Raw genomic sequence first — 14,589 nt, forward strand, 5'->3', positions numbered from 1 at the left:
GTACAGCCACTTTGGAATACAGTGTGGAGGTTCCTCAAAAATTTAAAAATAGAGCTACCCTATGACCCAGCAATTGCACTCCTGGGTATTTACCCCAAAGATACAGATGTAGTGAAAAGAAGGGCCACATGCACCCCACTGTTCATAGCAGCAATGTCCACAATAGCCAAACTGTGGAAAGAGCTGAGATGCCCTTCGACAGATGACTGGATGAAGAAGATGTGGCCCATATATACAATGGAATATTACTCGACCATCAGAAAGGATGAATACCCAACTTTTACATCAGCATGGATGGGACTGGAGGAGATTATGCTAAGTGAAAGAAGTCAAGCAGAGAAAGTCAATTATCATATGGTTTCACTTATTTGTGGAACGTAAGGAATAGCAGGGAGGACAGTAGGAGAAGGAAGGGGAAAGTGAGGGGGCGGGGAGTTGGAGGGAGAGATGAACCATGAGAGACTATGGGCTCTGAGAAACAAACAGGGTTCTAGAGGGGAGGGGGGGGGTTAGCGCGGTGATGGGTATTAAGGAGGGCATGTACTGCATGGAGCACTGGGTGTTATACGCAAACAATGAATCGTGGATCACCACATCAAAAACGAATGATGTATTGTATGGTGACTAACATAACATAATAAAATTTAAAAAAAAAAGAAAGTATATGTGCACTTTTTTCTTTTTTTTAATTTTAATTTTATTATGTTAGTCACCATACATCATTAAGTGTATGTGCACTTTTAATTTCAATTGGCACCACCAGATTATCCTCCAAACAATTGGAGTCAGTTTATACAGCGTCCAAGAGCATATAAGAGTGTCCTTTTCCACACGGCCTAACAGCACTGTTTGCAAACTCTTTTTTCTTTTTTTGCAAACTCTTTTCTATCTCTCAGTCTGATGATGGGAAAAGAAACAATACTTTATTACAGTTTTACTTTTTTTCCTAGTTGCTGGGGGAATTTTTTTGTATTTTTGACCATTTTAGTGTTTCCCTTCTTTGAATTTTCCAGCTGAATCCTTCCCCATTTTTTCTCTGTGGTTGCTTTGTTTTTATTATTACTTTGCAAGGGTTATAATGTGCTTAAGAGATATTCTGTTATGTTTTCTTTCTTGATCTGACTGATAACTCTCTGTTCTCAGTATGCAGCTTGAATAGATGTTTTCCCTTTTACTTATGCTCTCTTCATTCTGGGAACACAAATCATTCATCTCCCTAGAAAGAGAAATGGAACATTCTTATCAGCTCTCATGTTAGTCTGTTCCCAAACATCTGAAACTTACATGGACACAGATGTCATGGAATGCACATAGTTGGCAATCATAATAGGTTACATAAGTTGAGTGTTTACTATGAGTCAGGCCCTCTGTTTAAAGTGCTCAGATGCTTTTGTGTCATTTAATCCTCCCAGTGACTATATGAGCTACCCCCACGTTCATTGCAGCATTAGTCACCATAGCCAAGACATGCAAACAACCTAAGTGCTGACGACAGATGAATGGGTAAAAAAAATGTGATATACACCCAATGGAATATTACTCAGCCATACAAAAAAGGAAATCCTTCCATTTGTGACAACATGGATGAAGCTTGAGGCTATTATGCTGAGTGAATAAAGTCAGATAGAGAACACAAATACTATCTGATCTCATTTATATGTGGAATCTAAAAAAGCCAAACTCATAGAAACGAAGAGTAGATGGTGGTTTCCGGGCTGGGGTGGGAAGTGGGTGAATGGGGAGAGCTTGGTCAAAAGTATATCCTTCAACTGTTATTAAGATGAGTAAGTTCTAGGGATATAATGTACAGCATGGTGAGTGTAGCTAACAATACTGTTGTATATTTTAAAGTTGCTAAGAGCATAGATCTTAAATGTTCTCACACACACACACACACACACACACACACACAGTAACTATGAGATAATGGATGTGTAAACTAACTTTACCATGGTAATCATTCCACAGTATATATGTATATCGAACCATCAAGTTCTACACCTTAAACTTACACAGTGTTACAGATCCATTGTATCTCAGGAAAGCTGGAAAAAACAAACAGTAAAAAAATTTTAAATGGGAAAAATTAAATTATACTGTTTGGGCACGGATGTATATGTGGTAAAATTAGAAGGGAAATCAAAGAAGTGATTAACATAAAACATAGAATAGTGGGGGAGAGGGGAGTTGCAATTTGACAGAGGCACAAAGGCAGGTTCTGGGAAGCTGGCAATGATGTATTTCCTAAACAGGTGGTAGATGCATAGGGTTTGCCTTGGGAGAAATCATCAAACCATAAAAACAAAAATTAGAAATCAAAATACATTTTTAAAAATTTCAAAAAAATTTAAACATTCCAAATAGAACTCACTCACTTATTCGTTAATTTCTATATTGATTTCTTTATTCTTTTATTTAGCTAGATCCTATGGGATATGGTAATGGATAAGACAGAGCTCCTCCTTTCATAGAACTTACAATAAAGCATAAGAGATGTTATACACTAGACTACAAGCTCCATGAAGTCAGGGGCAAGGTGTATTTTGTTCTTCATGGTAGCCCCAGTATCGAGCGTCAGGCACCTAATAGGAACTTAGTACATATTTGTAGAATGAATGGAAGAATAAGTAAAGTAGTTTCTTAGGCAATTACTTGTTAAAATATCATTGAGATAAGTGCATTGAAAGAGAAACACAGGGAGTTTGGAAAATGTAAATCACAAAGATCTAACCTAACCTTCCTGAGGAAATGGTGCTTCAGCTGAGATCTGAGAAGTGGAGGAGAAGAAAGCGTTTTAGTGTTATACGCAAACAATGAATCATGGAACACTACATCAAAAACTAATGATGTACTGTATGGTGACTAACATAACATAATTAAAAAAATAAAATAAATTTAAAAAGAAAAAAAAGCATTTTAGGCAGAAGGAATTTTGGGGGAGGCACAGACATTCAAACTATAGCAGTGTTGATCCAAATTATTACAAGGAAATAAGATTGCTGCTAATTAATGAGGGCAGGGAAGTATATGTCTGGAACTCGTGGGATTCACTGGGACACCAGCAGGTGCTTTATGAATGGTTGTAATGAGTTAGACCTATAATGGGTAGTGTGGGCAGAGAACCCTGATTCTGATTGTTCACTGAGGACCCAAAGTTATGATATAGCACAGGTACAGTGTTTCAGAGTGATAAAGTCAATATTATAGAAGAAGAAATCAGGGCATCGCTAAGAGTGAATCGTTGTTAGATAAATTCTGTAAACAATATGACATAATTGGTAATAAAGCTCATGTGCTTGTGACACTCAGCTAAGGCTTCCAGGGGTGTCTTTTCCACACAACCTCTGCTTGAAATGCTTAGGGAGGATGTAATTTATACAGGGAAGATAAGAGAAACAACTCTTTTAATTGGGGGGCCCCCAGCATTACTGGAATTTAGATCCACTCCAATTCACAGATTTCCTTTGTCAAGTAATTGTACAAAGACCTTTAACATTGTAATAATGTTCTGCAACCACAGAGAACTGCACCAAGCACAGCTAACAAGGCCATGGAAAGTCAGAGTCAGAGAACCTAAAGTCAGACCTGAAAGACACCATTTGACAACCAACCTAGATCAGTAGAAGCACGGAACAAGTAGAAGGGAGATCTGGTGGAGGGGACGACATTTTAACTACAATCTTGAGGCAAACTGTAGCAATGGGGACTACAGCTTGTCCTACGAACCCTCCTGTTACCTTTTCTGAAAAGAAAAATGGCACTCAGCCACCATTTTAAAGGAGCAGTGACAGGGTGTAGTGAACTTAATGTAGGGTGCGAGAGGGTCTGAGCGGCGCAAGGGGTAAACAGTAGTAGACACTGTTGTTGCCTCATCCATGTACCCTCAAGTCTTATCATTGTCATGATACTGACAGGAAGTATGTGACTTTCCCCCCCCTACTTTCAGATAGCAGCATATCTGTCTACGTCTGAGAGCTATTTCTGGCAGCCGGAGGTGTCCCGGGGAGTCCCAGGAGTTCCAGATAGACATGCGTAGCAGAGAAGAAGTGCTGAGGAATTAACGCTCCCTAGGAGCGGCCTTCAGTCTCAGCTGGTGGGAGTTGGGTGCGATAACTTAGTTCCTTCGGGTAGGATAACTTAGAGGTATCTGTTCTGCACTGGTTCCAGAGTTCCCCAGCAATAGTAAGGGCTAGTTACGCACAGGAGGAAGCCACGTGGTAGTGTCCCTTTATTGCCTACCTTCCCTTTTCTGTCCTGGTTCCCCACTCCCTCCTGGTGTTCCCTGGGATCGCCTCCCAAAGGAGCTGCTTGTATTCAAACTCTTGTCTCAGGACCTGTTTCTAAGTGAACCCAAATAGCTTCCAATATTATGGCTTAAAAACACCTTGTAGAGGTCCACCTCTCTTAGAAAGCACTGGGCCAGGACATGTCAAATCTCTCATTTCATGGTGGATGCTATTTAGCAAGGAAATGGCCTAAAATATGCCTGCCAAATTCTTTGTGTCTTCTTTTTAGTAAATGTGAAGAGCTACAACCTTTAAAAAGCGTATGATTGAGTCGGCTGCCTGATTACTCAGCAGGGAGGGGTCAGGCTCACAAGACCGACAACAACGAGAAGAGCCACTGTGAAAACAACAGCAGCTGTACAACAAGACGAACAGTTATTGTTTGGGTCCCTTCTACATGTCAGGGATAATGATAAGCACTTCAGTTATAGTTGTTCAGTTATTTACTGTTTTTTCAAAATTATAAAAACATATTGTTCCCTCATTATTACATACAAGGAGACTCAGAGATGTTAAATAACTTACTCTAGAGACTCCCAGACTCTAGATATGTGCTGGGGCTATGATTTTCAGATTGTTGGGGGTGTTTGAGGGATCTCAATAAACAATACCCACTTTCCCAGTTGGGTTCTAAATCAACTTATTAAGACAAGGGCAAACAAAAGATGGGGGCCAAATTGCTACTTTACTCCTGATGATGTCTAGGTTGGAGACATGACTTGAGGTGAGAACCTAAATGTTTTTCTGACTGACCCCAGAAGCAACTATTGCTGGGTTAGGAAGGGTTCCCAGGTGTATATGAGTGGCCGATTTGCCCTTGGAGGTAAATAGCAGAGCACATGCTCCGTGTGAACAGGCTGGTTCCCAGTAAGAAACAGGGATGGTCTGGGCTGAGTGTGCCCCAATTTCTTTTCTGGGGCAGAGTGAGTAAGGGAACAGACTAGGGCAGTTATTACACGAATTGAATCTCCTCCACTTTGAGGTACAAGTCAAGCTGGGTGAAGAAATATTCTTCCCAACACTAGCACACTCTTCCACCTATATTGAATCAACCTTTGGTGACCCACGTGAAGCAAATATGGAGGAATTAAGTAATCACTGGAAGAATTCTCCTTAACATGGTTTCGACCTCCATGTTCAGAAACCTCCAGGGCGCCTGGGTGGCTCAGTTGGTTAAGCGACTGCCTTCGGCTCAGGTCATGATCCTGGAGTTCCGGGATCGAGTCCCGCATTGGGCTCCCTGCTCAGCAGGGAGTCTGCTTCTCCCTCTGACCCTCTTCCCTCTCGTGCTCTCTATCTCTCATTCTCTCTCTCTCAAATAAATAAATAAAATCTTAAAAAAAAAAAAAGAAACCTCCAAAATATTTACCAGAGAGAGCAATCACCTAGAAGAGCCTTCATAAATGATCAGAAGACTGGAAACAGGGCTTCCAGAGAGGGAGTGATTGAGGGTTGTCCCAACAGACAGAGGGAAGTCCTAAGATTAAGATAAATAACAGAACCGAAGATTTAGATTCCATAAACATCTGTGGAGCACTGTGACCCAAGTAAGCTTATATATTACTTATTTTTCATTACTCTTATTATGTAGTTGTTTTTCCAGTCTTACAGATAAAGAAACCAGACCTCAAAATGGAAGAATGTTCCCCAAATTACATAGTGTGAGAGTAGAGGGCTTTTGGTCCTGATTTGTAACTTCTGACTTCAAGTCTTTAGTTCTTGTCACTATAACACTAAATATTATTGGGGTATATGCATGTAGGGTGTTAGACTAACATAATTCAGTCACTTTATTTTATAAATGTTTCAGGAAACCGAGGCTCAGAGACAATCAAGTGATTATCCACTGTCACACAGTTCATTTCTGGCAAAGTGCACCCTGGAACCTGGGACTTAAACTAACGCCCCATTCTGATGTTTCAATAGAACACTGCCTGTTTAAGTATAAAGTGTCAGGTTACTTCTTTTGTATTTATTGCTACCAAACATAATGAATCCTATATTCTTGGGCCAAGGACATCCTCCATAGTTCTGTTATAACTTGATCTAAACAAAAATTTGGAATTTCATTTGCATTTTATATGTATACAAGCCCCTTGCCCCCCACAGGCTTTGCTTAAAGACCAGTAAAAATAACAAGAGCCATTTTGAGAGTAGGTAGTAAACTACTCAGAGCATGGGCATTTCACAGAGATGATCTGAGGTTACTGTTATCACTGGTCCCTCCCTGTCCTTAGATGTCAATCTGCACTTTGAAATATAAACCTAAGAAAAAAGAAGTCTCAAGTTCAGGGAAGCTACAGTGGTTAGGCTCTCAGGAGGCCAATTTCAACTCCCAGCTCTGAGTCCTGGAGTCAGGACTGTAAGGTCCTGGGAAAGAATGTTAAGAGTGTTTTTCTTTTGAATAGTTTTCCCAGAGCCCCCTTCATATCCCTGTTTCTTAGGCTGTAGATGAATGGGTTCAGCATAGGGGTCACCACTGTGTACATTATTGAGAAGACTCTGTCTTTTCCACCTGAGTGGGTTGATGGAGGACATAAATAGACCCCAATAGCTGTGCTATAAAACAGAGAGACAACAGAGAGGTGGGAGATGCAGTTGGAAAAGGCCCTTGTCTTACCCTTTGTGGAACTGATTCTTAGAATAGCCAAAGCAATATAAAAGTAAGATGTAAGGATGCAGATGAAGGGTCCAATTAGCAATGTTCCTGCCACAAGGATGAGCACCAGCTCATTGACATAAGTACTGGAGCAGGCCAGATTCAGGAGTGGGACCAGATCACAGAAGAAATGGGGGATGATATTGGGGCCACAGAAAGAAAGCCTCATCACCAGGAGGGTATGCACTAGGGCATGGAAGGTAGTGACCACCCAAGACCCAGTCACCAACAGGATACACCGTTGGGAGTTCATGGTCATGGCATAATGGAGGGGGTGGCTGATGGCCACATAGCGGTCAAGTGCCATCACAGTCAGGAGAAAGTTGTCCAGATCTGCAAACAGGCCAAAGAAATAAAACTGTGTCAGACACCCACCATAAGAAATCAGTTTACTTCCTGAGCCAATATTATCTAGCATCTTGGGAATTATTGTGGAGATAAAACCAATGTCAGAAAAGGACAGGTTGGCTAGGAAGAGGTACATGGGGGTGTGGAGGTGTGGGTCAGAGGCAATGGCTAGGATGATGAGCAGGTTCCCCACAATGGTGACCAGGTACATGCCCAGAAAAAGCCCAAACAGGAGAGGTTGCTTCTCTGGCCACTCAGAGAAGCTGGTGAGAAGAAATTCATAGATGCTGGTCTGGTTTCTTCTGTCCATGTCTGGAATTCTGTATGAAACAAATTTTTATTACAAGTAGCAAAAAAGTAAAATAATGCTGTGTATATCATATTCCTATTAGAAACCTCATGTGGTTTAGACAATTTTGTTTTGGCAAAGCTCAAATTTATAATTGTGCGTGTTATAAAAGACCCATTTGGATCAAACTCTTTGTAAAGTTATAGATTGGTGTCAGCACCTGAGCAGCTATCCAAGGCTCCTTCAAACTATTGCAGCTTCCCCATGACACATGGCAGTACCTTATGAAAAAACAAATGTGCTCTGATCGCACAGATCCCGTCAGTTTTTTTCATTGAAGAATAATATAATTAAGTAAATAATGTTTTACTTATATTTAAAAATTAATTAAAATGAAATGAAAATAATTAACACTATATCTAATAATTATAAATAATTATGTAATCAATTTAAGATTTTTTAAGGTAAAAATTCAGAACAACATACGTATTTATAATTCCATTTTTGTTAAAATCAAATTACTCCATTCAGTCCCTTTTTTAAAGTTCCCAGCTCTTTGGGGCACCTGGGTGGCTCAGTCAGTTAAGCCTCCGACTTGACTTCCACTCAGGTCATGATCTCAGGGTCATGGGATCCAGCCCCATGTCCGGCTCCCGCTGGGTGTGGAGCCTGCTCAAGATTCTCTCTCTCCCTCTCTCTCTGCCCCTCCACCCCACTCATGCTCCCTCTCTCAAATGAATAAGTTTAAAAAATCTTTAAAAATAAATAAATTCATTTTTCATTCATTCCAACTTTATCAAGATAAAATTAACAGATAAAACTGTATATATGCAAGGTATACAGTGTGATGTTTTAATATACATGTACATTGTAAAATGATGATCACAGTCAAATTAATTCACAGATCTTTTGCCTTAGAGAATGTAAATACCCAATTTGGCAGTTACAGTTCTCATGGCAAGTGAAGATATTGATGTTCTTGGCTTATGCATCTGTCTCTTGTAAGTGTGATTGATGTGAGTCAGTCCATTTCAGTTTAACCCAATGCTTGGATAAGATCCATTTTCTATACTTGGCAAAGCTAATAGCCTCAGACCATGATTATTACTCTGAGAGGCTCGGACTCTTTTCTTTCTGGTATCTCTGTCTCTTTCACCACCAACTGCAACCAAGTCCAGACTCAGGAGCTTAGCAAATAGCAGGAAGTACAGTGATGTAATTCATTGTTTTCATTTAATCATGTCACCTTTACAGTCAGAATTAGAAATAAAGGAACATTTATTCCACTTTTTGCTTTTCTTGCTCAAAGGTAATTAACCTTCAGGAATCGAATTATTTACTAGAAGCATACAGCCCATCATCAACAGTTCCATTGATTCCAAAGGAAAAATTTACAAAAACAAATTAATATTCTCAGAATTCTTCTGATATTCTGGGCAAATAAACTAATACAACCTAAAACAATTGACTTTTGGGAAAAAGATAGGTCCCTTGGTCTCCACTTTATTATGACAGATGGTCTAACCCTATGGCTAGTGGTCCAAGCTGTGGGAGGGTGTCAGAGCCACCTGGGGCATTTCCTGTACTTCTCAAAATTGAATCCCCACTATATCTATATACTTAAAACTGCTACATGAGACTCATTTATTTGTCTCCAAGGAGAGTATTTAGGTTACATAGCATAAAGGGCAAAATTTAGTTTGTACTCAGAAAATTTTGACTCACCTTCTCTATCAAACATTGTAATATGGCTTCGAATAATTCATTTAACCTCTCAAACTTTAGTTTTCCCCTCTGCAAAGAAGGATAACTATGTCGGTCTCCTTCTAACCATCAGAAAAACATCCAGGCTCTTTCTTATCATGAAATAATTAGCCCTTCTTGAGTCTGTCTCCATCTTTCTGTCCAGTGACACTTCCCCGTCATGCTGTGCCCCACTCCCCCGTCTCACCTATGAAACAGCTCACGGTCATCAGATGGCTCACGCACCCTGCCTGCGTGACTTTGGTAGTTAGCCCTTTCATCTTCCTAGATATTTCCTCCTCCTCTCCACCTGGCAAGAGCTTAGGTGCCAACATTGGACAATACTTTACATTCTCCTTTTGGAACTCATTGCTTTACCCTCTGTGCTCCCACAACCCTGTATTCTTGCTGGAACACTTGATGTATAATTAGTTGCTCATCCCCATTAGATGGTGTGTCCCTCAGGGCCAGGGACTCATTTTTCTTCATTTTGTTTCATCTTGTGTATGTACTTCGTATGTACTGTTGAATAAGATAGTGGACGGATGGGCAGTAAAATGGCTTCTTAAGCTATGATGAAATTGTACGATGCTATCATTTAGCTACCAGCATTGCCTTTTACACTATAAGTAAATTACAGTTAATGGAACAGGTGTGTGAAGATCTTAGGTTGCCTAGCATGCATTCTTTTTTTTTTTAGCATGCATTCTAATACATTGAAGGTATTCAAAATTGTGAAAAACTTAAAAAGTATTGTGAATGTTGAATTAGTAAGTCTAATTGGTTGCGCATCTTCACAAGCACTGAATGTGTGGTTTACATTTTACATTTGAATTAAATATTGTTGGGTTTTAATTTAAAAATGCAGAGAAAATTGATGCCTGGAATTCAGATTTAATAGGAACATATCTTCTCATAGGTCTGAATCCGCTCCTTAGGTGCCCCTTCTGAGTGTTGAGAAATGTTCCCCCAAATATCTTGCTTTTCCATATTTGAAAACAGTCAATCTGACCTGACATGCTCCATCCACATGTCAAGTCCCTTTCAGGAATATAGAGAGGTTTCAGGAATGTAGTTTCAGGTACTAGAGGGTTAAATTCATAACCCAGTGAAATAGTCCTCTGGATCAAAGCTATCCTGCCACTCCACCCTTTAAGGACTAATGGATATTAAGCCATCTTATACAACTCAATTTTATGACTGAGTAAACAGAATCTCAAAGAGCTGCTGTAATCTGTCCAAGTTCAGCACCACAACTGATACCAAAAACAGGATTCCTGAAACAATTTCCAAAGGACCATTCTGCTTCTCTTGACTGACAGGGAAGGGGGAAAGCATGGCCAGTGACTTACGCTCAGTCCTGAGTTGGGCCCCAAAGAGTGCCTCATTTTTTCACATTAAGGTAGAGATTTGACTCATCTGCTCTGGGTTCTCACTTGTCGAGAGTGGAGAAACCATATTTGATGACCAGATGAAAAGACAGCATCTTCCTCTATATTTAAGGCATAAGGGGCTCCTGGGACATGGAACCCTCATCTACTCCAAGGATGGAGAAATGAGAGCAGGTCATCCTAGATCCTGAGTCAGCCAAACTGACTAGAAACCCAGAAAAAAAGAAGCTATCTACCTGCAGTTTCTGGAGCAATACCCAGAGCTCCCTGCTGGAAGTTGCAGAGACATCTGGGAACACCAGTATTCCCAGATGAAGTATTCACTGTGGGAAACACCTTCGTCTGTTGCCCAGTCCTCAAACTCTAAATGAACTGCTCTGTGACTTTGGGAAGTTCACTTATCCTCTCTGGACTTTGATTTTCTCAGGTAAGTAAGTCAGAAAACAATGTTCTCTCACAATAGAAATCTTAGAGTTCTATTTTTAACTTTTTAGAGAACCTCCATAGCAATTGTACTACTACATATTTACCCAAAGGGTACAAAAACACTAATCCAAAGGGTATATACACCCTAATGTTTATAGCAGCATTATCTACAAAATCCAAATTATGGATGCAGCCCAAGTATCTATCCACTGATGAATGGATAAAGAAGATGTTGTACATACACACACACAGTGGCATATTACTCAGCCATAAACAAGAATGAAATCTTGCCATTTGCAAAAACAAGGATGAAGCTAGAGAGTATTACGCTCAGTGAAATAAGTCAGAGAAAGACTAACATCACCTGATTTCACTCATATGTGGAATTTAAGAAGCAAAACAAACAAGCAAAGGGAACAAAAGAGGCAAATGAAGTAACAGACTCTTAACTGTGGGGAATATACTGATCTTTTCCAGAGGGGAAGTGGGTAGGGGGATGGGTCAAATAGTTGATGGGGACTAAGTAGTCCACTTGTTGTGATAAGCACCGGGTGTTGTATGGAAGTGTTGAATCACTATATTGTACACCTGAAAGTAATACTACACTGTATGCTAACTAACTGAAATTTAAATAATAACAGAAAAATAAGAGCTGAACAAATAAAAAGGTCAATTTCATTCAGGCTAATTTCTATAGGGAAAACAACCAATATCTGAAAATTAAAATGTCTCCCTTGAGTGGTTTTGCTTTGATTTTTATAGGGAAAGCAGAAAAGTTATAGATGGAGTGATTTAGTGTTGAGGTTTCAATCTGGGAAATTCTCAGTTGGCTAGCTGAACATTAAATGCTTCTCTATGTTTCTAGCTATTTTAGGAACAGAAAGTTCTAATCTTAGTTAATCACGTGAGATTATATATGTGTGTGTGTGTGTGTGTGTTTAGAAAAAAAATCTTAGAGTTCCCATTTTTGCCATCCTAAGTGTATGAAGTGGTAGCTCATTGTGCTTTTATTTCATATTTCCCCAATCCTTAATGATGCTCAGCACATTTTCTTGTGCTTATTGGCCATTCTTGTATCTTCTTTTTATGAAGAGTCTGCCCATTTTTATTGGGTTAATTGTCTTTTGATAATGATTTGTAGGAATTTTAATTCTGATATATAATAGATATACTTTCTCATTTTTCCTTTAGTTTAAGACTTAAAAAACCCCAAATTTTATCAAGATGTTTAACCATCCTTAATTTCTATACATCTTGCAGCATTTCCTAAAAATGTTTATCCTTTAAGGTGCCTCAGTTGGTTAAGCGGCTGACTCTGGATTTCGGTTCAGGTCATGATCCCATGGTCCTGGGATCCAGCCCTGCATCAGGCTCCCCACTCAGCAAGGAGTCTGCTTGAGGATTCTCTCCCCCACCCACACACTCACACATGCTCTCTCTCTAAAATAAATAAATAAATAAATAAAATATTTTTAAACATTTTACTCTTTTTTATTATTATGTTCAGTTAGCCATCATTAGTTTTTGATGTAGTGTTCAACGATTCCTTAAAAAATGTTTATCTTTTAAGTGTTTCTTTTTTTTAAATTATGTTCAGTTAGCCACTGTATAGTACATCATTAGTTTTTTTTTATTTATTTTTTTATTTTTTTAATTTTTTTATTGTGTTAATCACCATATATTACATAATTTGTTTTGGTGTAGTGTTCCATGATTCATTGTTTGTTCATAACACCCAGTGCTCCATGCAGAATGTGCCCTCCTCATTACCCATCACCAGGCTAACCCATCCCCCCACCCTCCTCCCCTCCAGAAACCTCAGTTTGTTTTTCAGAGTCCATCATCTCTCCTGATTCGTCTCCCCCTCTGACTTACTCCCCTTCATTCTTCCTCTCCTGCTATCTTCTTCTTTTTCTTTTTTCTTAAAACATCATTAGTTTTTGATGTAGTGTTTCCTTCACAAATTTCAGTGAGGCAAACCTTCTGAAGCTTTATATAGATATATAAATTACCTTTATTTAGATATATAAGAATATTTGTAATATGTTTCTACATTTGCTAGATATAAATTATTGATTTTAAAGCTGTATTCCTTTTATGCATTAAAAATATTTCAAATGAAGGGGGGGAAATTAGAGGGGGAGATAACCATGAGAGACTATGGACTCCAGGAAACAAACTGAGGGTTTTAGAGGAAAAGAGGGTGGGAGATAGGTAGCTTGGTGATGGGTATTAAGGAGGGCACATATTGCATGGAGCACTGGGTGTTATATGCAAACAATGAATCATGGAACACTACATCAAAAACTAATGATGTACTGTGTGGTGACTAACATAACATAATAAAAAAATAAAAATATTTCATTGCTTTTTTTTTACATCCAGTGTAGCTATTAAGAAGTCTGATATGAGTATGATTCCTGCAGGCAAACTTCCCTTTCTCTCAGAATTTTTCTTTGACTTTGAAATTCTTAAAATTTGTTAAACCTATGAATGTGCGAGCTTTACATTTTCTTTCCTCTTTATCACTCTCTAGACCCTTGAACTCTGAAGTCATTAATATTTAACTCTGAATAATTTGCCTCCATTATTTTTCTAAATATTTCTTCTCCAATTTTATTTTTTGTTCTTCTGAGATTCATATAGTTTTTTTCATTAGTCCTTCTTTTATTTTGCTTAGGGGATAAATTGCATTGTTTATTTTTTATTATGCTAAAATACACATAAAATTTGCATAAAAGTTACCATTTTAACCATTTTAATGTGTACAACTCAGTAGCATTAAATATATTCACTGTGGTGTGCGACCATCACCTCTATCTAGGCTTCCCCTTTAAGTTCAAGAACAATATCACTTCTATTCAATGTTTACTGGAGGTTCTAGCTAGGGGAGTCAAGCAAAAAAGAAAACCAAAATAAAAGGCATCTAGATTGGAAAGGAAGGAGCAAAACTGTCTTTATTTTCTGATGATTTTGTATATATAGTTGATCCTTGAACAACTGAAGTTTGAGCTGCACGGGTGCACTTATATGTGGATTTTTTTTTATAAATATAGGACAGTATGTAAATGTATTTTCTCTTCCTTATGATTTTCTTAATAACATTTTCTTCTCTCTAGCTTAGTTTGTTGTAAGAATACAGTATATGTAGTTTAAAATCAGCTTGTCATTGCCCAGCTGTCTTCTTTGCAGAAATTGACAAGCTGATTTTAAACTACACATTAAACTACTACAAATTCAAGGGATCCCAACTAAAAAAACAATGTCAAAGAAATAGAACAAAGTGTCAGGTTCCATATGTCCTGATTTCAAATCTTACTACAAAACTACAGTAATCAAGATATTATGATATAGGCATGAAGATAGATATAGACCAATGGAACAGAGCTGAAAATCCAGAAGTAATCCCTCAAATTTATATCCGGCTGAATTTTTATAAGATGCCAA

The 14,589-nt window shown here is 38.6% G+C and overlaps 1 protein-coding gene across 1 annotated transcript in view; it reads right to left on the minus strand.

Annotated features, from left to right (window-relative positions):
• Positions 1 to 6,640: 6,640 nt before the first annotated feature.
• LOC141369973 (olfactory receptor 1f45-like) overlaps positions 6,641 to 14,589 on the minus strand; it is a 58,375-nt gene continuing 50,426 nt past the window's right edge. Inside the window, exon 2 of the mRNA XM_073876748.1 lies at positions 6,641 to 7,613. Within this exon, the coding sequence (XP_073732849.1) occupies positions 6,641 to 7,613 (973 nt within the window). The remainder of the gene's footprint in view (positions 7,614 to 14,589) is intronic.

Source organism: Callorhinus ursinus, unplaced genomic scaffold (genome assembly GCF_003265705.2).
Source record: "Callorhinus ursinus isolate GAN/ISIS: 27379988/994484 unplaced genomic scaffold, GSC_fseal_2.0 scaffold24, whole genome shotgun sequence".
NCBI classification, from domain to species: Eukaryota; Metazoa; Chordata; class Mammalia; order Carnivora; family Otariidae; genus Callorhinus; species Callorhinus ursinus.